Source organism: Neofelis nebulosa, chromosome 15 (assembly GCF_028018385.1).
Source record: "Neofelis nebulosa isolate mNeoNeb1 chromosome 15, mNeoNeb1.pri, whole genome shotgun sequence".
NCBI lineage: Eukaryota > Metazoa > Chordata > Mammalia > Carnivora > Felidae > Neofelis > Neofelis nebulosa.
In genome coordinates, this window is record NC_080796.1 from 46,207,072 (window position 1) to 46,227,372 (window position 20,301).

Below are 20,301 nucleotides of genomic sequence, written 5' to 3' on the forward strand. Positions count from 1 at the left end.
CCCCAGCTTTGAGGAACAGTACGAGGTGCAAGCCTGGGTGGGACACCGGAAGGTGGACGGCACTCTCTGCAGAGCAGTCGTTCTGACCTCCGGCTGCATGTTAGAATCCTCTGGAGAGCTTTAAAAAGGCTAATGCCAAACCACAACTCCACTCCCTCGTCTTACTCCCTGCCTTGATATTCTGTTTGAATTGCTCTGGGATGAAGTCCAGGCATTGGTTTATTTTAGAAGTTCCCGAATTTAAAGCTCTATTCTAGAAATACAGTATTGAGAACCACTCTAGAAGTTCCCCCAAATATATAACACCCAACTAAACAAGCGGACACGTGAATGGCAGTTATTCACCTGCCACCCTTACTGGAATTTCGGGCTGAGAAGAGGGGAGGGAGGCGTCAGTAGGCTGGGGAGAAGGCTCCCAACTGCCCCTGAGTAAGGAGCTAGGTGAAACTCACTCTTGGACATTTAAACAGAGACCCAGTTTTAAAGTGGGGACCCGGGGCACTTGGTGGCTCTCAGTCGGTTAAGAATCCGACTCTTGGTTTTGGCTCAGGTCATGATCTAACGGTTTCTTGAGTTCGAGCCCTGCATCAGGCTCTATGCTGACAGCAGGGAGCCTGCTTGGGATTCTGTCTCCCTGGATCTCTGCCCCTCCCCCACTCCCGCTGTGCCTCTCTCAAAATAAATAAATAAACTAAAAAAAAAAAAAAAAAAAAAGGTGGAGAGCCAACAGGATTTGATGTACCGGCTAAAAAAGCTGATCAAACTCTATAAACAAGAGACCACAGCTGTGAAAGCTTTCTAATATTTCACAGCCTTTTGCAACGCCCTTGTTTGTTTTGTTACCCTCGGCCATTTCCCTGGGAGGATCGTTAAGTAGAAACATTGAAAACAGACAGGGCTGTGTACTTGTCTTCAGGGTACTTAGGGAACAGGGGAGACCTCAGTTATTTTGATTTTCATTGTAAGTGTGTGAAAAAGGTGTTATTATCTCTATTTTGTAGAGGATGAAACTGAAACTCAGAGAATTTAAGAAACTTGCTCAGGTAGTGGGTAAATGAGGTGGGTCTCCCTGGCAGCCGGCCAAAGACTGCGCTGTCCATGACAACTTTTTTTGCCAGTAGGATTACACTGTGAACATAGATAGATACACATACATTTGTGCATGTGTGCATACACACAAAAGCAAGTTCCTCTCGTTTAAATGTATCTGATTAGCTTTTGTCTTTTAAAATTCTATTTCAAATAACGTATAGACCCATATAATTTTACATAAATATACAAAGGAAGTCATGCATGCTATTTTTTTTATTGTAGCCTTTTTGTTCTTTCCCAATTTTTAAATGTTTATTCATTGTTGAGAGACACAGGGACACAGAGCATGAGCAGGGCAGGGGCAGAGAGAGAGATACACAGAATCCGAAGCAGTCTCCAGGTTCTAAGCTCTCAGCACAGAGCCTGACGCAGGGCTTGAACTCACAAACCACGAGATCATGATCTGAGCCAAGGGTGGATGCTTAACCGACTGAGCCACCGAGGTGCCCCTGTTCTTTCCCATCTTGCCTCCTCCCTTCTGCTATATCAGTTTCACATGCCGCCTCTTCGTTTCCTGAGTATTTCATATGCAAGCAACCAAATATGTATCCTTCCATATTTTTCTCCGTGCTCAAATAATTACACACACATGCACACACACACGGGTACACTTCTTACTTTATCCCCAACAGCTCCCCTCATCAAAGATGCCTAAGGGAAAACCTGCAGAATGGGTGAATGCCTTCTCACATGGAGTGCGACGTTACCTTTCAACTAAGCTTTGGCTTCTTTACCTGTCTTTCCAAATCCTTAAGAACATTTCTTTATGAATAATAGGAACCCAGATTCAAAAAAATCACTGGAGAGTTTTGTTCTCCTTGCCCACCATTCCAGTCTTTCTTGGTCTCCTTTTGCAGCTGCTTCGGTGCCCAGATGTGGCAGCCACCGTGGATGAAGTCACTGTGCACATCCTGGCAAACTGGTTCCAGTGTGAGGAGCCGGCCATAGTAAAGCTATTGCTGCGGGTGGTGGAGACCTTCGCAAAGCACGGGAACATGGTGAGATGAGGCAGAGGCCAAGGGCATGCTCTCAAGAGATGGCACCCAGGGAAGCAATAGAGAGGTCCAGAGGTCCGGTGTGTCATTACATAGAGGGTGGACCAAACTCTCAGGATCAGACAGAGAGAACCTTCGTGAAGCCAGGCCACTGAATACAGGGGTCAAGGACCTGAGCCATTCGTGCTTTCTCTCTCCCAGGAAAGGAAAGAGAAGGGTTTTCCATGGGTCATTTCTGGGTAGAGACCAAGCCAATTCCAAGATCCCAGACCATCCTGGTGTCCTGGAGATGTCATCACCAGGGATGATAAAGGCCATGGAGATGGGTGCTTATGGGCCTAGTGGGAAGAAGGGTCTCCTCTGCCTTCTCCCCTTTTTCCATGAGGACAAAGGACTGCCGCCCCTTTACCAGCCCGGTCCCAGTCCCAGAGTGCGTCAGCACTGGCTCTTGTGGGTCAGCCTGAGTGGAAATGCAAGTCCCTTGATGTAGCAGGAATTGTTCTGACTCCTCGTTTCCTGAGCAGCTCTCCCTCGGCAGGTGCAACAGTTCCACATCCTGGAGCCCTACGTGCTGGGCTGCTGCTACTCGCTGGACAATGACATTGTGATGGAGACTTTCACGGTGCTCAAGTGTCTCGTCGAGCACCTCACCTGGAAGCATTCCTCCTCATTCCTTACTCAGCTCACCTTCATGCTGGGGCCCCTCTTTGAGGAGGTGAAGCCCTTTGGGGGGCCATTTCTCGTCTCTGGGCATCCAAGGGAGTTGGGCAGAACTATCTTGAAAGGCCCTTCTGGCCTTTCTGCGAGGCCATTCTGCAATGGTCTGATTGTGTACGTCCTCTTGGGTAATGGCTGTAAAAGGGGTGAACGGCAGCGAGAGCAGACGGCAGTGACAGGGGAAGATCGGGATGCTGCACAGTCAAAGCAGATCCCTGGGGAGACAGGAGGGTGCATAGGGGCATGTGGTGGGAGGGGCGAGCTCGGGGGCCACCTGTCCCTCCTGGGTGAACAGAGGTGGTGGGTGAACAGAGGTGGGTGAACGTGTGTGTCTTCTCACACAGGAATCAGAGCATCTACGCTTGATGGCCTTTGAGATCTACGGGGCTCTCTTGGCTAAGGTCAAGAGGACAGTGCTTGTCTTCCCCTTGAAGCACCAGGTCCTCAACTTGATAGTCCTCCTTGTGCTCCACCTGGAGGATGCGAATGTCAACGTGGCTCAGGTGAGAGGGCCAGGCCACGGAGCCTGGTCTTCCATCCCCAGTTGTCACAGGAGGTAAATGCTAACCGGTGTTAGATGCTAAGGAAGGGGCTGTAGCAAGATTGGAAGGTGCTGCTGAAGGAGTTGCTTTGTCTCTGACCTTGGAGAGTTGCAGTGAGAGGCCCGATGTGACCAGATGCTTGCACCGGGGTTTTCTCCAGCTCCTGGCTCTCTCCAGCTGGCCCACAGCACACAGTGGGATGTGAAGTGGGTGTAAAGACTCCAGGGAGGAAAATCCTACCGTCAGGCACAGGGCCTCCCCCTGGTTCTCTGCCCTTGGCGTCAGCGGCCTTCCCTCCACGCTGTTCCCCGCACCCTCCTTCGCGCTGAACTGAGAGGGGCCTCCCTGAGCAGAGAAGCTCCCGTGAGGTAGCATGGTGGGCGGGACAGAGCGAGCCCGGAACTGGCCCGTGTTCTGGGATGCCAGGGCTGTGGGCTGCCGCTGGGGAAAGCTGCAGAGTGGCCGATGCGGTTGGTAACAGGACGCTGAGTTTCCAGATGGGGCTACTTTGCCAGGGCGAGCGAGGCCCCTGATGGGCACATGTGACGAAGCTGCTGGAACCAGCGATGACATTGGGATGTTACCTTTGTGGGGTGGAGCCCCTCCCAGGGAACCCAGTTCTGACAGCACCCACCCTGATTCAGAGGAGCGACCACGCCAGTGGAGGGATCAACACTTGGGGAGATCTGTTTCAGAGAGACTATTTTTGGGGGGGTGGGAAGCCGTGTGGTGGGTGCATGAGGCTAGGAGGTGGACAGGTTCATTGTGCCGGCTCTCAGGGCAGCACCATAGCAACTGGGAGAATCATTGCAACCACATGTTTTGACCTGCTCGTTAGTGGGAAACAGGTGTAAGCAAAGCCAAACTTTCTAGAAGACCCGGCCTTCCTCCTCACCCCTGGGTCCCTCTGGGTTCACTGGAGACTTCCATCCCTCCAGGGCTGGACTCACTGCTTGTTTGTCTCCCCTCTTTGTGTCCCTCCGTGTCCCCTCCCAGCCCCACCCCCGTAACTCCTCACGCGGCGCCTTCCTGTCCCTCCAGCTCTGCCGGCCTGCCCTCTGCCACACGGCCACCATACTGGGCTGGTCGAGACTCAAAGCGATATTTGCCGAGAAAGACGTGTGGACTATCCTCAGAGCCCTGGTAAGGCGGCAGCTTACTCACCGTTCTGCGGCTGCGGGGTGGTCAGCAAGTCTGCGCTGTTCCCTGAGGCGTCTGGGATTTGCAGCAGCTGTAGTTCAATAACGAGATGGCCACGGAGCATCTAGTTGAGCCCAGCACCTAAACCTGGTTCCCGCCCTCCCGTTGCTCCTTATCGAAGTTAGGGAGCTAGGCACACCACTGGACGATTTCAGTGGTGAGGGCTAAAAGAGAGGAAGGTACTTCATAGTACAAAGGAGGGGTGCCCAGCCCAGTCTGGGAGTTGAAGGCTTCCTGGAGGAGGTGTCATCTGGGAAGAGGGGGAAATGGAAAGCAGGATCTCACTTAGGCAAAGAGAAGCAATCAGTCTTGCAGGCCAAAGTGCTGCCATACACAGGGATGTGGAGCAAAGCACTCACTCTGTTCCGGGGAGTTTGCATATGTCACCTTATATAATTTGATCCTGGGAAATAAGGGTAGAGGAGCCTGGTCTGCGGGGCGGCTATCAGGGACTTGGAATAATGAGAGCAGGGGCAGAAAACTCAAAGGCCTACAAGGCTGTGCAGGGAACATTAATGAGGGAAGCTGACTGGGTGGGCCTGGAGGAGAATCGAAGGTCCTGGGGTCCAGCAAAGGCAGTGCCTTGTAGAATGGTCAGACACCGCACAGCCTTGTTCTAGTATGTCCTCAGTAACGCCTCCCTTGCTATCCTAAAACGAAGTTCACAGGTGATACCGTCTACCTATATGGATTTCCAAAATCGATATAATGCCCTAACTCCAATGGAGAAAGTAATTTTAAATGAAATAATGTGTACGTATGTAACACAATGTAACATAAATGATGCGACTACATGACAGGATATAACATAACATAAGGTCGAGCAATGGAATGGAACATAAATAGTATATGTAAGTGTCTGGGCCTCACTCCCCTGGAAGACACAATGAAGAGTTGGCTCCTTGTCCCTCTGTGTGGAACCTCTGTGACTTGACCTATTACAAATGCAGAATGGTACCGGACTGTTGTGCTGGGGACTCAAATGCCATAAGAAGTGCTGTCGTTGGTGACATGACTTTCAAAGAGAGGGACAATGTTTGGTGAAGATCTACATGCAATGAAGTATAGTCTTTCTTTGCTTCACATTGTAGGTGCATCCCTAGGAAATCCAGTGTGTATCTGAACTGTGAAAAAATATTGCGTTTATATAAAAGACAGGGTTGGGTTTTAGGCACAGATAATTAGAAACAGATCTTTGAGACAAATATGCAGTGGGGAATTGGAAATTAGTGTACCCCCTTTCATCATTTTGACAACCAAAAACATCCCCCCCCCAAGTTCTGAATTCCCCTGGGGACAGTACAGTCCCCATTTGAGAGGGCTGAGAACCAACTAATTGATTCTATGACATAGAGTGAGTTTAGTGTTGCTAGATTTTCCACTTTCTTAAGACAAGCAGGAAATCCTGACTTTAGGTGATATTTACTACATTTTATTGGCAAATAATTTACAATGTTTAAAACATCGTGTGGAGCAAAAGACAGAAAAAACCTGCGAGCTGGATTTAGCTCATGAACTGGCAGTGTGCGGGCTTGGTATGGGAAGCAGGAAGCAGGCGTCGGGGCTGTACCGTGTAGTGGGGGTTTGGGCACAATAAGGAACAGGATTTGATGCTGTAGGCAATGGGGAGCCACCGAACTGCTCTAAGCAAGGGGATAACATGGTTAGATAGCTGCGTGTTTTAGACAGACCACCTGGTTGCAGATTGGAGGATAAGTTCACAAGGGACAGGATTGGGGTCTGTGGTTGAGAGGGTCCAGGGAGAGAAGATGAGGTCATGAAGACAAAGACATGGAGTGAGTGGCCGGTGCTGGAGAGCTATCTGATGTGGAGTGTGTGAAGGTAAAGGTCACCTCTTGGGTTTCTGACTCGAGCAGATGCTGGTGTCATGGACTGAGGTCAGGAATACAGAGGGAAGAGCAGGTGTGGAGGCAAAGATGAGAGTGGCTTGATTTGGCACGGGTTGAGTTTGCAGAGCTTGTGAGATCTATCCCCCTGGAAGTAGATGCGCTCACTGAACCACGGAGGCTTGGAGAACAGAGCTGTGCTAAAGATACAGATTTGTGGACACTGAGCACACGGCTGAAGTGTAGATGGGAGCTGCAACCACGAGCCTGGCTGCACCCATCTAGGGAAATGGCATAGAGGGAGAAGCATATGGTTCAATATTGGGATCCCAGGAAGCATCAATTCCAAGGATCGCATGCCGGAGACTAGGAAAGGAAACCAGGCTAGGAGAGGAGGGTGGTGGTCACTTAGGAAGGAGATAGTTTCAGGAAGCAGTGAGTGGTTAACAGTGCAGTGACAATAGCACAAGTCCAGGGAGATAAAGACTGGATGTGCCTGTTGGATTGGGACCATGGAAGCCAGACCTGGATCAGTGGGAGGGTAGATGGAGACCAGCACACAAAGAACCCAAGGGTTTCTCAGGGTAACTTCGAACCTGGGGAAGATGAGAAGTGGGTGGGGCCCCGCCCACACCACCTTGGACCAGAACAGGCCCTCTTCTGCTGGGTCGGAATATTAGGTTTCCAGTTAGGATTTTTATTTGAAGAAAAGTTTTTTTGTTTTTGTTTTTGTTTTTTTACCAAAAAAGTCCGACACACCATGGATAGAGCCTCCCATTTAAGAACTGGGCTCCAGTGCAAAGGGGGAGGAGAAGAGTCACTAGGAAGGACACACAGGGGATGGGGTTACCGTTCGTGGTCTTTGCAAAAGACAGGACACGTCCATCCCCCAGAACCTTCACGGGAGAGAGTCTGGAAGCACGCAGAAGTAGGTGCATGCCTAGGCAGGGGAAGGTCTTAAAACACTTAATTATATGTGGCCCTGCTAGGCTGTGTTTAAACAGAAAGGTTTCTGTTACATGATTGTTTCTGTTGCAGCTTAACGTGGATGACAGTGAGATTGCAGATTTTAAGCCAAGCCGTAAATAAACAATATTGCAACAACTGAGTTCAATCCTCTATGGTTGGGAGTAGGAGAAAAAAAAAATGCACGAGCAAAAGACTGGGGTAAATCTATTCAGGTTTCACGCCTCCCACAGGGAAAGCGATCCCCATATCAATCCAGGAAGGCTTCATAGAGGAAACAAGACTTCAGGAGCTGGGGTGGGAGGGGACGGAGATGTAGAATTTTTGAAAATATAATTTATTTATGTTTTGAAAGTAATCCCTATACCCAACGGGAGGCTCAAACTCATGACCCCAAGATCAAGAGTTGCACGCTCTGAACCATCCAGGCACCCCTAGAATGCTGTGATGGGCTTTGGCACTGAGAAGATGTCTCCAGATTGTCGGGGCGGGGGAGGGGCAGGCAGAAGACCTGGCCATGAGTTCCTTACTTAACGCAGTTCCTGTTCTTACAGCTGAAGCAGGAGGGAAACAGAGCCCTCTGGTTTCTGAAGCAGTGCTTGGCTCTCTTCAAGAGCCCGCAGGCCCCCATTCGCCAGACAGCTGTACGATTTGCAGGTACCACTTTCCGTGTCCTTGTCCTAGTTCCTTCAAACAGCCTGAGGACCTTTCCCAGTGGAACAGGCCAGGTCCTGGCAGGCCAGGTCAGACCAGCAAAGTTCCCAAGGGGCGGGACGTCAGGGTGTGGGTGCTGCTCTGTTACAAAACTCAGAGACTGGTGAGGACTGCTTCGTGTCACCCCAAGGGAAGGCGTCTTTAGTGCAGAGGGATACCCTCCCCCTGCCCCATCTCCATTCGCTGATGACAGAAGAAGGGGAAGTAATTTCTACTTGCAGAAAAAGTCCAGGCAAGGCCAGTTAGGGGGAGGGAAATATAGACCAAAGGAAGTGTGTGTTTTGGGAAGGGACAAAAGAGCAGGTGCAGCCAGGGTCCTGTGGATCTTTGTGGGGCCCCTGAGGTGCTGTGTGTGCCCCTGTAGGCCAGATCATCCAAACCCTGGATGCGGAAGAGGCCAATGAAATTGAGGAAGTATATACAGGTGAGTAGCAATCCGCTTGCTATTTCTTGAATCTTTTAAGGGTAGTGGTGTTGGTGGGGAAGTCTCAGAAATGAGGGAGAATGGGCAGATAGTTCATGAAAAGTATCACTGGGAAGAATGAAGAGGTAGGCTCATCTTTCAAAAAAATTTTTTAGATGCTTATTCATTTTTGAGAGAGAGAAAGAGACAGAGCCTGAGAGGGGGAGGGGCAGAGAGAGAGGGAGACACAGAATCCAAAGCAGGCTCCAGGCTCTGAGCTGTCAACACAGAGCCCGATGTGGGGCTCCAACTCACGAACCCACAAACCATGAGATCATGACCTGAGCTGAAGCCAGACGCTTAACCAACTGAAACCACCCAGGCGCCCCCAAGGTAGGTTCATCTTAAAGGCGTTTAGCTTTGGGGCATTGGCCAGAGTCGTCCTCCTTTTCCTGTCCACTCACTGACCCACACCTGCATTGAACTCCAGGCCATTCATCAGCCAGGACAGTTCCTTGAACTCTTTCATTATTTCTTCTTCTTCTTTCTTCTTTCTTCTTTCTTCTTCTTTCTTCTTTCTTCTTTCTTCTTTCTTCTTCTTTCCTCTTTCTTCTTCTTCTTCTTTCTTCTTCTTCTTCTTCTTCTTCTTCTTCTTCTTCTTCTTCTTCTTCTTCTTCTTCTTCTTCCCCTTCTTCATGTTTACTTATTTTGAGAGAGAGAGACAGGCAAGCAGGGGGGAAGGGCAGAGAGAGGGGGAGAGAGAGAATCCCAAGCAGGCTCCACGCTGTCAGTGCAGAACCTAACTCGGGGCCCAGTCATGACCTGAACTGAAATCAAGAGCTGGACGCTTGACCGACTGAGCCACCCAGGCACCCCAGTTCCTTCAACTCTTGATAAAAAGGGCCATCATTGGATGATGATGATTTTCTCACTTAGGGATGTAGGGGTTTCCAGCCCCTCCCTTGTGGAGCCCCCAGGACTGCTCCAGTTATGGTCCACGTATTCTCCACCCATCCCTCTGAGACACGACCCCTCCCCCCCACCCCACCCCATGCTCTTCTCTTTTCCTCTGCCTTGTTTCTCTCAAGTCCCATATCTCATCCACCGCTGGGTTCCCTGGTACTGCCTGAAGTCCTTTGAAGTCAGAGGACTTCACTCAGAGGTACTCTCTGGAAAAGAGGACAGCACAGCTGGGCAGGAGGGGGTGGCAGAGGGGGCCAAATAGGTCGGTTGTGGATGCAGGACAAGCAGTGGTCGGCTCCCTGAGCCCGGGGCGGGCATGGCATCCTGCTTGTGACTGAGCAGTGTGGACTCCCTCCCAGCGGGAATTCTTCTCGGATTTTAAAACCTGCCAGTTCCCACCCCCCTGTGCTGCCCCTCTCTGCACAGCCGTCCTGGTGAGCCCACCGGCCGGGCCCAGACCTTGTGTCCAGCCCCACGGCATTACTTTTTCCAAGCACCTTAGCGGTCTCCGTGTTACAGCCCTAAAGTACATGCGGGAAGACCCCGACTCCATGGTCAGCTGCCTCGCCGCTCAGACCCTCTACATCCTGGAAGCCAAGGAGAAGCTGCTGGTCAACCCCCCTACCTCTTGCTTCTGCAGCAGGAGGCCACGAAAGACCTACTCCTGAGCCTGCGTCCTTGGGTCCTGGCCAGGGCGATCGAGACTGTGACAATGGTGACAGTGGGGCCAGGCTCCTGAGCCCTGTCCTAGAAGTGGGTATGTGTCCCTGCAGGACTCTGTAATAAAAGGAAGACGCATGAATTTCTGTGGAGTGTTTCCTGGCCTTTCCAGTTGGTTCTCTGGGGGCAGAGCCCTTCATTGTGAGCTGTCTCCTCTGCCTGAACACCTGGTGCAGGCTGGCCTCTCCCAGCCCCGCCCCTCCTGCCCCTCTCCCACGCAGCCCGGCGATCGGAGGCCGGAGCATGGGACATTCCTGTAACATCAGCCTGAACTACAAAGTGGGAGGAAAGTGATACTGGGACACGTGAGGTATTCTAGGCTCTGGTTGCACCGGGCAGGGTTCCCGGCGGCAGGCCACAGGGTCCACTCTGGCAGGTTTAAGCAGGGCAGTGATTTATTAAAGGGCATTAGTCAGCTCATAAAATATCCCCGGAGATCAGAGAGTTTGGAGACTACCCATCAGGAACAGGGTGGCTCTATAAAAACACCAGTGGGGCTGCCCCCTTGCGCAGCCCAAACCACAGCCCAGGTGACAACACTCAGGACCGGCTCTCAGAAGCTCCGCCACCATTTGTGCAAAGAGCCGGATGTTTCCTCCTCCCGCTCCCAGGGCTGAACTGGGTGAGCGCGATCTCCCGGGGCTCCTGTTAGAATCCGTCTTAACCCAGCGCCGTCTCACAGTCCCTGGAGTTTATCTTTAGGTTTACACAGGGTCATTGGATGCTCCCCTGCCACCTCCAACCCCCCATTGCCCACTCCCACCTCTGAGCCAGGCGTCACCTGTTGTGCCTGACCTTCAGTCAGCCGGGTCCCAAAGCTCTGGGCACAAGGACAGTAACCCAATGTCCTAAAATGTGGGCTCCCCCTTGGCCATACCTGCTCTGACTCGAAAGGAGCTCGGGCCACAGTGAAGCAGATTCCTAGGCTCTCGTCCTGCAGTGCTCAGCTACTGTCACCTGCATCCAAGCCCCCAGGAACATGTGGCATTCTGCCCTCGTTCACCCTCTCCACCCCGACGGGCCTCCTTCTGGGTGGTGGCCATGCTCCTCATAGCATTCTCTCAGCCCCGGTGCAGCCGCTGGAGTCGCTTGGGTCTGCTTGCAAACAAACCTCAGAGGGAGGCAGCATTAAAGCCCACACAAAGGTCTGCGTTGGCCGGAGGGCTCTTCTCACGTACTACCCTTGGCCTGGTCTCTGGTTCTCACATCAGCAGCCGCCGGCTGATGCTGGGGGCCTTATCAGCTGCACCTTTTATAGACGGAGGTGAGCAGAGAATAGCACAAGACAGTGGTACACTCACGTTCCCTTCCCTGACCTCCGAAGCACAATCAGGTCAAGTGTGTCTGTACGGGACCCACTTCAGAGACTGTTCTGACACCCCCCCTCCCCAAGTCACCCCCTCACGTTGGTCAAGCCAAGTTAACAGGCACGACGGGAAGAGACCACATGGGGGAAGTAATGGAAGTCCATCAGGCCATCTCTGTCCTGGTAGGATTGGGGCCAACTCTGTTGGCTTCTCTGGGCCTCAATCCCTCTCATCTGTAAATCGAGAGCGTTGGAAAAAACCCTCTTTGATGATGCCACCAGGCCTGACAATGAATGGCTCCTATCAAATTCTGAGAAGTGCTATTACATCCTAAATAGTATTTCTCTCCACACTCTCCTTTCCAAATTTTCTATAATAAGCAGATATTACTGTTACAGTTTGGCGGGGGAGGGAAGCAAATCCCACATTAAAAGAATAAAAGAACAATGTCCCTTCACCTGGTGTTCCTGCCTCCCTACCCCTAAGTGCTTTGGCATCTTCAAGACACAGGCTGACCTGAGTTTGAAAAAACCACCTTTGGAGGCAAAGCCTCTGCAGGGTGAGGGGAGCGGCACAATCACAAGGTAGAACCAGTTGGTTGGAGTCCGTTCCAGGGCCCTGCTCCTGACAAGTTCAGCAGCTCCTGGGCCTCCATTTTCTGGTTTCACCCACACCCCCCAGGCTTGCAGCTGGCCACACCCAATCGTCACCTCCCACAGTCAACAGTGGGCTCTGTCCCATAGGGTGGGATCTTCTGTAAAAGAAGGGCCTGTGGGGAGCAAGGGTGGGACAAGACCAGGTGGGAGGGTGGGGCAGGGCGGGTGGCATGGGGAAGGCTTGGTCAGCCGGCCAAAAACAATCATCCTTAGAAGCTACCCTTGCTTCCCAGGGTGGCCAGGCTCCTGTGCCTGCTGGACGGCCTTGGGAAATCAGGGCAACTCTGCCCACCTGGGTCCCCCTCTGTGGTTCGGGGTCCCCTTTTTCTTGCCAAGACCCTTCTGAGGACCAGGAGCCTCTTGGGTGGATCTCCACCCCCCCCCCCCCCCGCCTCCCCTCAGGGAGCCTCCCACCTCCAACCCACGATAACTTCTGCCTCCCACGGACCCACAGAACTCACCAGCTGGATCACCTGTCAACAGCCATAGGTCTAGATAAGCAGCACGGACTGTGTAGGTTGACAGGACAAACTCGGTTTTACATTCAGAAAAGCACAGCAGAGAGAGACCCTGTTGTCTTCACAATGCAAGAATCAGAAAGTAAAGCTTTCAGAATAGTCTTGGCTGGTGACGAAGATGCAGATCGTCCCCCAGGGGCCACCATGCCCAGGGGATGGGCCAGAATCTCCAGGAGTTGGTGGCATGATCTGTGGTTATCGAAAGGGAAGGTGACCGTTAAGCAAAGGAAAACTTCGGGGAAGGTATTTAATGACACCCCATAACTCAGCGCTCCCAAATATGCCACTTCTGCCCTTCCTTCGTTCACTGGCTCACCCACTCGTTCAAGGCCTGTTTGGCATCTGTCACCGCGAGGCACTGACAGGGAATATGGAAGTAACCAGAATAAAATCATCAGCCTCAAACAGAAAAGAGGGTGAGTTTTATGGTGTGGGAATTATATCTCAATAAAACTTGTATTAAAAATATTTTCTTGAGAACCGAGCCTGGCAAACTGGATAATTGCACACAGAGCGAACATAGGGCCACCGGTGCCATATAATTTTAGTGAGTGAAGCACAATCTAAAATTACATGGGGGCCCTGGGCTCCTGAAAATCAGTGGTAACGGACGAATGCATGGAGTTATAAGCACACGAGTATCTCGGGTGCACAGCAGCGACCCTGCATCTCCCGGGGGGAAGAGCCCATCACAGGTTTGCTTGGCATCTTCTCACACTCCTTTTTATGTTGAAAATAATGAGGCTAATAGGCAGAGGCAGGATTTTAGGACCTTAGGAAAAAAAGGGATTAGTTTTTAAAAATTGAAGAGCACTGATCTAGAAACAAAAATCAAGACCACTGTGGAGCTGTTTTCTTATACGAGCTTTGAATATTTGTCTTCCCTTCGTAAGTGGCAAGGGAAGGAAAGATGTCTTGTATGTGTCACGCACGGCGGCCTCCAGGCTCTAGGAAAGGCACTCGATGCGTGCGTGAAAGGAAAACGGGTGCTGTGGTCGGGAAGGTCTGGGTTCCAATCCTGGCGCTGTCTTTCCTAGCTCAGACCCTGGACAAGTCACTTCCTCTCGGAGACTTTCCCATTTCAGAAAATGGGAACACTACCTGTCACCCAGGGGAGCAAAGATCTAAGGAAAAATGCCCGAAATAGTGCCTGGAGTACAGCGGGTGCTCATTAAATGCTGGTGCCCCCTTTGCAGCTAATGTACCCATCCCAGGAGACAACATACGGAGTCTGCAGGCAATGCAACACTCTCAACACCGTTTTTTAATTAAGCCCCACACTCACAGCCCAGGAATTCTCACCCAGAGGCCTGCCCCACCTGCCTAGCATCAACCTCCCACCCCAGAGAAGGGCCGCCAGCTAAAAGCGGGCCGTTCTCGGGGGCCACATCACGACAGATGATGGTCATTCGGGTTTTATTGAGGACAACTTCTTTGAACACACACACATCCAGTCTGGGAACAGAAATGTACAGCATGAGGCTTAAATAACTTTCATACACTATGTACAGTCGTCGGCAGAGGTACAAAACATATATACATCTTGTGCTAGCCACATAGCGAGGAGGGCCGGAGCCAAATGAGACCCTGCAGCCTGGGCAGGGGGTGATCACTAGAAAAGAGCTGGTGGGCAGGGCAGGGCCCTGATTCACTTCAGGGGTCTTCTCTGACCCTTGGCTCTTCTTGGAGTAGTTCCCACTTCCCTGCAAAGCTCTCGGGACAAGGGTTCAAAAAATTGGACTGGGGTATGGTAAGGGTTGGGAGCTCATCTGAGTGCCGGGGATGGGTAGGGGGTGGGGGATAGAACAAAGATGCCACAGAAAACAGAACTTTCCTTGTAGACTCTGTCCTCGCACATAAGAGGGCAGTGAGGGATCTGGGAGCCAGGAGAGGAAGGCCAGGCCCAGGGAGGCCTGTGGGGCCAGTGGCCAAGCCCTGGCTCCTGAGGCTGGGCCAGGAGGCTGTGCTGAGCTAAGAGAGCAGTAAGCAGTTTCCTGTTTGGGATGGCAAGCGGACAAATGCCACAGATTTGGGCCACTTGGCGGGAAGAGACTCACCGCTCTTGCAGGGCAGGCCCTGTCCAGACAAACACGACGGTGGACACACCGGGCACAGGCAGGCGCTGAAGAGGCCAGGGGCCGTGCCTGCACCCAGCCCAGGCTGCGTCCGAGGATGCCCCCAAGAGTCGGCATTGTCCGCGTGATGGAAGAGAGCAGGGCGTTTCTGACTTCACAGCAGCGGCCTGCCTGCGTCTCCACCACACTGGGTGGCGTGAGAAAGTCCCAGCAACAGTCTTCCCTACGGTGGTTTTGTGCTTTAAAGCTGCCCTCTGCCCAAGCGACACCGCCCCAGGCGGGCAGCAGGGCCAGACAACCAAGGGTTGTCCTCGGTTGATGCTGTAGTGATGGTGGGTGGGCACGGAGACCACTCCCAGATCCACACGTGTCCCCTCCCAAGGGGCCGAAGGTGGCGCCGTGACCACGTCAAAGGCTTGGGTGTGCCTTTCCTCTTCCTTGGCAATCTCCAAGGGCAGCTGCAGGGGCTCCCCTGGGGAATTCTGGCTGTCATGGACGAATCGGCCACTCAGATGAAAGCAAACACCGAACTGGTTAATACTGAGAACAGAGCCCGGCGCAGGACTGTGCGGAGAAGGCCCACGGGCGGTCAGCTTCCAAAGCATTCGAGGGGGCTCGGCCTAGATGACAGGCACTGTGGCTCTGGGCTCCTTAGGCTCAATAGGGCTGCCACCCAGTCCGGGCTCAGACGTTTAAAGATCTGGGGCGTGGGGTCGAGTGAGGGAGCTACGCATTCTGATGTGGCTGGGCCGGCGTTGGCCCAGACCCAGGGCTGCAGATGGGCAAAGAAAAGTAAGAAGCAGTATGATGAGCCCAGAGTCAGGACAAGCCATGGGCCGAGCCCTGGTCTGAGTGAGGGCAGGCCCCTCCAGACACAGACATACCCAGTCTACCTTTGGACAGAACCAAGCTGGGGTGAGCCTCCCGGACTCGGGTCTGCCCAGGCCACCTGCCACAAGCCTTGCTATTGTGCTCAAATCACAACCATTTTGTGCTTCCAACCTTTAGGATGTTGGGGGCCTGCCCCCTAACTATGTACCTTGGACATCCCTGAAGGAGTAGGCAGAGACTCCAATGCTCTTGGAGCACAGCTTTTGGAAGGGCTCAGGGCTCCCGGGGGACTTCAAGTTTCGAATCAGTGATACTCGCCAGGACAGCAGAGCCAGCCCGCCATGAGGTAGCTGAGCCATCAGAAACAGCAGGAAACGGGCAACGACGCTGAGCACCTCTCGCAGGCCGTAAGGTCGTATCTGGCGCAAGAACGGGCCTTGCAGCTACAGTACAGTCGCCCCAGGCTGGGGCCTCCCTGGCCCATGGGGACAGTGCAGTCTTTTGTGTTTCTACAGTTTGTAAACAGTCATGCAGACAGATTCTTTCTTACAGGTTGCAAGGTTGAAGCTTTCTGACCGGGTGGAGAGAGGGTTGGGGAGGGGGAGAGGTGCTTACTTCCAAGTGGCTGAGGGAGCTGCCGGTCACCCCCGTGACGACTGGAGGAGGAGGGATTTCTGGCCATTGAAGACAGACTGTCCCCGGCTCCTCCGGGAGGCCAGTACTCAAGGGTATGCGCTTCAGCTGACCCAGACTCCACCAGCGTGTCCAGCAGGGGCCACTAACAGCAGGACAGCCTTCTTAGTCCCGGGGGCAGCTCTGATCAGGGCAGAGGCTGGGCTGGGGACTCAGGCCCCCGCAGGTGTTTTTCCCTTTCACAGCTAAGACCGCCTCCTCTGCCCAGTGCGCCGGCACACTCCCGTGCCGGGGACCACACAGAGAGGGCTCCGATCCCCTGGGCAAATCGGGAGAGGCACAGAGGACAAACACAGCTACCTCTGGAAAGTCTAAAAGTCACTGCATATCTCAGAACAGAGTGGGGGCTCCTGGCCCCCTCACTGAGGACAGGAAGCACAAGACCAGTTAAGCATTGGAAAAACACTGTGGACGGGTTGGGGCCCAGGAATGGAGGGATGTCCTGCGACTCCTTCCAAGGCCCAGTCCTGTAAATTCAGAACTGCCCCAACAGGGGGCGCTGGAACACGGATTTAACCACATCCTTGGAGCCTTGACTCCACAGCCCCAAGGCAAAAAGAAACTAGGAATTCCCCTCTTCGCTGCTAATCTAAAGGGGAGGACCTCTTGCCCCATGCCAGCTTTAAGGCTTGAAAATGTCTCTCTTGAATAACCAGAGAGAAAGAGGCTGGAAGGACTCCCTGCCCAGTCGGGGTGAAAATACAGGTGAGCTGGGGAAGGGGCTGGGCCATCCTCACCGTCCAAGCCACTTCCTGGTAGACACAATTCTCTGAGCTGCTTCCTACGTGGCCCACACGGGACACTGGGAACGGGGGACCCCTGGCCCTGGGCTGTGGGGCGGAGCTCCCCCGCCTTTGGGGGGCAGCGGGCATGAGACCCCGCGAGTGAAAAGACACATGTGGTGCCGCGGGCATGGCTGGTGTAAGGCTGCCCAGCATGGGTGCCAGGCCCCGGGGTGGAGGAAGGCACTGAAGCGTCAGGCGGCCTAGAGGTCAGGGGTGCACTAGAATGGTCCCTGGGGGCAATGTTGGGGACAGGCCCGAGCTGCAAAGCAAACAGAGGAGGTGGTCCTGGAGGGGCTGGTAGGGCAGATTCCCTTTGGGAGTCCCGAGCCCCAAGAGCAGAGGGGAAGAACATGTGGGGAGAAACTTCAAGTCAGTTTCCAGGAGGCAACAGCAAAAAATAAAAATAAAAATAAAATAAATTAAATAGCTGAAGTATTTCTGACTATCTCCCCAAAGGAATTTTTTCTAGCAGCTCTAACCTTGGCCCCGTCGGAAAGGGACCCCAAGGAATTGCTGGGGTCATCTGGGAATGGCTGTTGGTGGCCAAGGGGCTAAGGGTCAGCCGCAGGGCCCAGCTGCCTCCACCTGGTTTCCATGGTTACCTGAGGACTATCATTTTGGGCTCAGAGGCAGGTGTGGTGGCTCCAGAGGCTGCATTAGGGGAGGTAGGGGGAGGCCTGTTCATCGGAGGGGGCTCGGCAGGGGCTGGAGACGCTTCACCTCCCCTACGGGGCCCCACCACTGGGCCAGAGACTTGAGGAAGGGCATGGCCAGCTCAGCAGGAGAAAATGTGGCCAGAGGGAGGGCAAGGGGAGCCTGAGGGGCTGCAGGGAGAGAAATGAGAGGGAAAATGCCCTTTGGCTTCACAGCTTAAATTCCCCCCCAACCTCCCTCTCTCCCCAAGAGGCAGGGGCTGGGGGAATAGTATCCCATAGGAAGGTCAAGGGAGGGGAAGGATAACAGGAGAGGGGCAACACCCGATGCCCACACCCTCTGTCCCTAGGGCAGTTGGCCCCGTCAGGCCACAGCTTCCCTTCTGTGCTGTCCAGGCTGCCGGGGGCCGAGGGTCTGGGGGCCATCCTCTGAAAGACAGCCAGGGTGAGGACTGTTGTGTGCTCCTAGGGTGGGCCACCGGGTAACCGCCGAACACTCCAGAACTTCACCGTCAGGTCACTGGGGTGGAGGACAGAGAGGGACTGGTCAGCGATCGAAGGGGGCCTGGCTGGCTACCCCCAAAGCAAAGGATGAGCCAGATTCCCCAAACTCCCCAAATGTGGCTGGGGCCAAAGGGCAAGCATTGCTTAGGATGAGGGCGGACTGCAGGGGTGGAGGGGTGGCTGCTGGGCAGAGGGAGAGGGCCTGTGCTCTCAACGTCCCCAACAGAATTCTCATCATGGGTTTTCGTTGGTGTTGTGTTGTTTTGTTTTGTCCAGGCCTGGCTGCTCCCCCCTCTGCCTTCTGCCACCTGGCACCCCTCTCCTGGGGGTCTGTCCCACTGGTCATGCTCGGAAGAGGAGGGCGGGAGGAAGAGGGGCAGGCAGGGCATTCACTCCAGGCCAGGCAGGGCGTGAAGGGAGAGTAGGGAAGAGGAGTAAAATAATCTCATACCGTTGAGAAGCAGCTCAGACCGAAGTGGAGAAAGAGAGGGAAAAGGAAAGAGGGGGGAATGAGAGAGGAGACGGGAGGGGAGTGTCAAGGCAGGGTGGTGGCTCGGCCCTTTATGGCCAGGACCCGGCGAGGAAGGCAGGGGGTGAGTCCGGGGACGTAATTCCACACCTTTACCCGGCAGTCACTGTTGGGGGAGAGAGGCAGAGAGGCAGAGAGGAGAGGCAAGAGGACATGGGGAGGGAAAGAGGGGAGAGAAGGGACATGGTCGGACGAGAAGGAAAAAGAAGCGACCCCTCTGAGGAGCTCCCCTGTGGGACAGAGGGCCTGGCCATCCCCTGGATGGGGACCAGAGCTGGGGCGGGAGAGGGGCGAGTCCAGGGGGTGGCAGGCCTGCTCCGTGGTCTGAGATTCGTGGATGGGGGAGGGGGGTGTAAAGACAGCAGGGTGGGGGCTGCTCTGTGAGGGGCAGGAAAGGCTTGCAGATAAGGGGGTGAGTCCTGACCTGGGGCCCAGCACCTTCCTGCTCCCCTGCCCCCGCTGGGCACTCTTTGAAGGCCAGCACAGGCTAGCAGGCGCTGTGGGGTCTGCTCCACGAACCGAGCCTGTTAGGATAGCTGCAGGGGGGCCCGAGGCTCCCCAGCCTGCCCTGCCCACACCGGGGACCGGGGTGGGGAACAAAAGCAGACCTCTCTGCCCAGCACCCACCTGGAAGCAGTGAAGATGTGCTTGGCATTGGTGCAGATGGCGTTGATGGGGCTGTCGTGACCCCTGATCTCTCCGATGGGTGTGAAGTTATCCACGTTCCAGACCTTGATGACGCCTGCGCGGCAGGCGCTCAGCAGCATGGGGCGGCCCGGGACAAAGGCCAGGGCACACACCCAGTCCTTGTGTGCATTGGGGATTTGCTGCGGAAGGAACAGCACCAGTGAGGGCTGGGGCCAGTGCTGAGTGGGCAGAAGCCAGCAGAGGACCCTGTGCCACGAAGGACAGCTACCAGGATCCCTTCTGCCTCTGAGGTCCCCAGGTAGGCATCACTGGTCCAGGAGGCAGGCCAGGCGGGCCCATAGTAGGGATTGCAGGGGCCCAGTGATGGGTCCTTTGGTGGCCCCCCATTCCGGGACAAACCCAAGATCCTGCACTGGTGGAGAACTCTTCAGCTCTCCCAGGGTTAAATGCTCAGGAAAGGGAACATGGTGACTCAGCTTTAGAGTCAAACCTAGCGGCTGAGAGCAGCCCCCTTTCCTGAAAGCCGCTGCGTAATGGGGAAAATGGGGGGGGGGGGTGCGGTGCTGCAGGGAGGCAGGGGAGTGGACACAAAGGGGAAGAGGGTGGACAACAGGAAAGCTGAGGAGACTCTGGCCCAAGACCCTGGGTCCCCAAGGCCCTGCCTGGACTAGGGAATAGCCCCACCCTAGCGCCCCCCCTTCCCTTCCACCCTCCATACCTGGATGAGCTCCTGCTGTTCCAGGTCCCATTTCTTGATGCCATTATCCCGGGAGCCACTGAAGAGGATGTCTCCCTGGATGGCAAGACACTCGATGCCATCATAGTGCGGGGGCTCAAAGTTGTGGGTGGGGCCAATGGTGCCGGTCACACACTCGCCCAACTCGAACATCTGCAGGAGGAGAGGCTGGTAGGGAGGGCCCGAGGCAGTAGAGACCGAGGGAGG

The 20,301-nt window shown here is 54.1% G+C and overlaps 2 protein-coding genes across 8 annotated transcripts in view; one reads left to right on the plus strand and one right to left on the minus strand.

Moving 5' to 3' along the window:
• The first annotated feature begins 1,004 nt into the window (after nt 1-1,004).
• On the plus strand, nt 1,005-10,241 carry LOC131495554 (maestro heat-like repeat-containing protein family member 2A). Its single transcript, XM_058700558.1, has 8 exons — nt 1,005-1,043; nt 1,950-2,090; nt 2,626-2,802; nt 3,149-3,307; nt 4,388-4,489; nt 7,914-8,016; nt 8,438-8,497; nt 9,959-10,241. Exons 1-8 carry the CDS (start codon nt 1,005-1,007, stop codon nt 10,105-10,107), a joined length of 930 nt encoding a protein of 309 aa, XP_058556541.1. The 3' UTR covers nt 10,108-10,241.
• A 3,798-nt stretch (nt 10,242-14,039) lies between these two features.
• Nucleotides 14,040-20,301, minus strand: part of KIF21B (kinesin family member 21B) — a 50,602-nt gene continuing 44,340 nt past the window's right edge. For 3 of the 7 annotated variants that reach the window (XR_009254499.1, XR_009254502.1, XR_009254503.1), the window contains 4 exons: nt 20,077-20,247; nt 19,338-19,537; nt 18,633-18,816; nt 14,040-18,197 (listed from right to left, as the gene is read on the minus strand). Coding sequence is in view for 2 of the 7 variants with exons in the window: in XM_058702108.1 (XP_058558091.1) it covers nt 18,143-18,197; nt 19,338-19,537; nt 20,077-20,247 (426 nt within the window). In the remaining 5 variants the exon portion in view is untranslated. The remainder of the gene's footprint in view (nt 18,198-18,632; nt 18,817-19,337; nt 19,538-20,076; nt 20,248-20,301) is intronic. The other 4 variants (XM_058702108.1, XM_058702107.1, XR_009254501.1 and 1 more) reach the window with 3 other exon arrangements.

What these genes read in the sequence shown, in the direction of transcription:
- LOC131495554 (XM_058700558.1), top strand. Translation starts at nt 1,005, where the DNA reads ATGAAACTGAAACTCAGAGAATTTAAGAAACTTGCTCAG. An exon ending in TGGGGCCCCTCTTTGAGGAG is followed by an intron (nt 2,803 to 3,148) that starts GTGAAGCCCTTT and finishes CTTCTCACACAG; the next exon opens with GAATCAGAGCATCTACGCTT. An exon ending in AATTGAGGAAGTATATACAG is followed by an intron (nt 8,498 to 9,958) that starts GTGAGTAGCAAT and finishes TCCGTGTTACAG; the next exon opens with CCCTAAAGTACATGCGGGAA.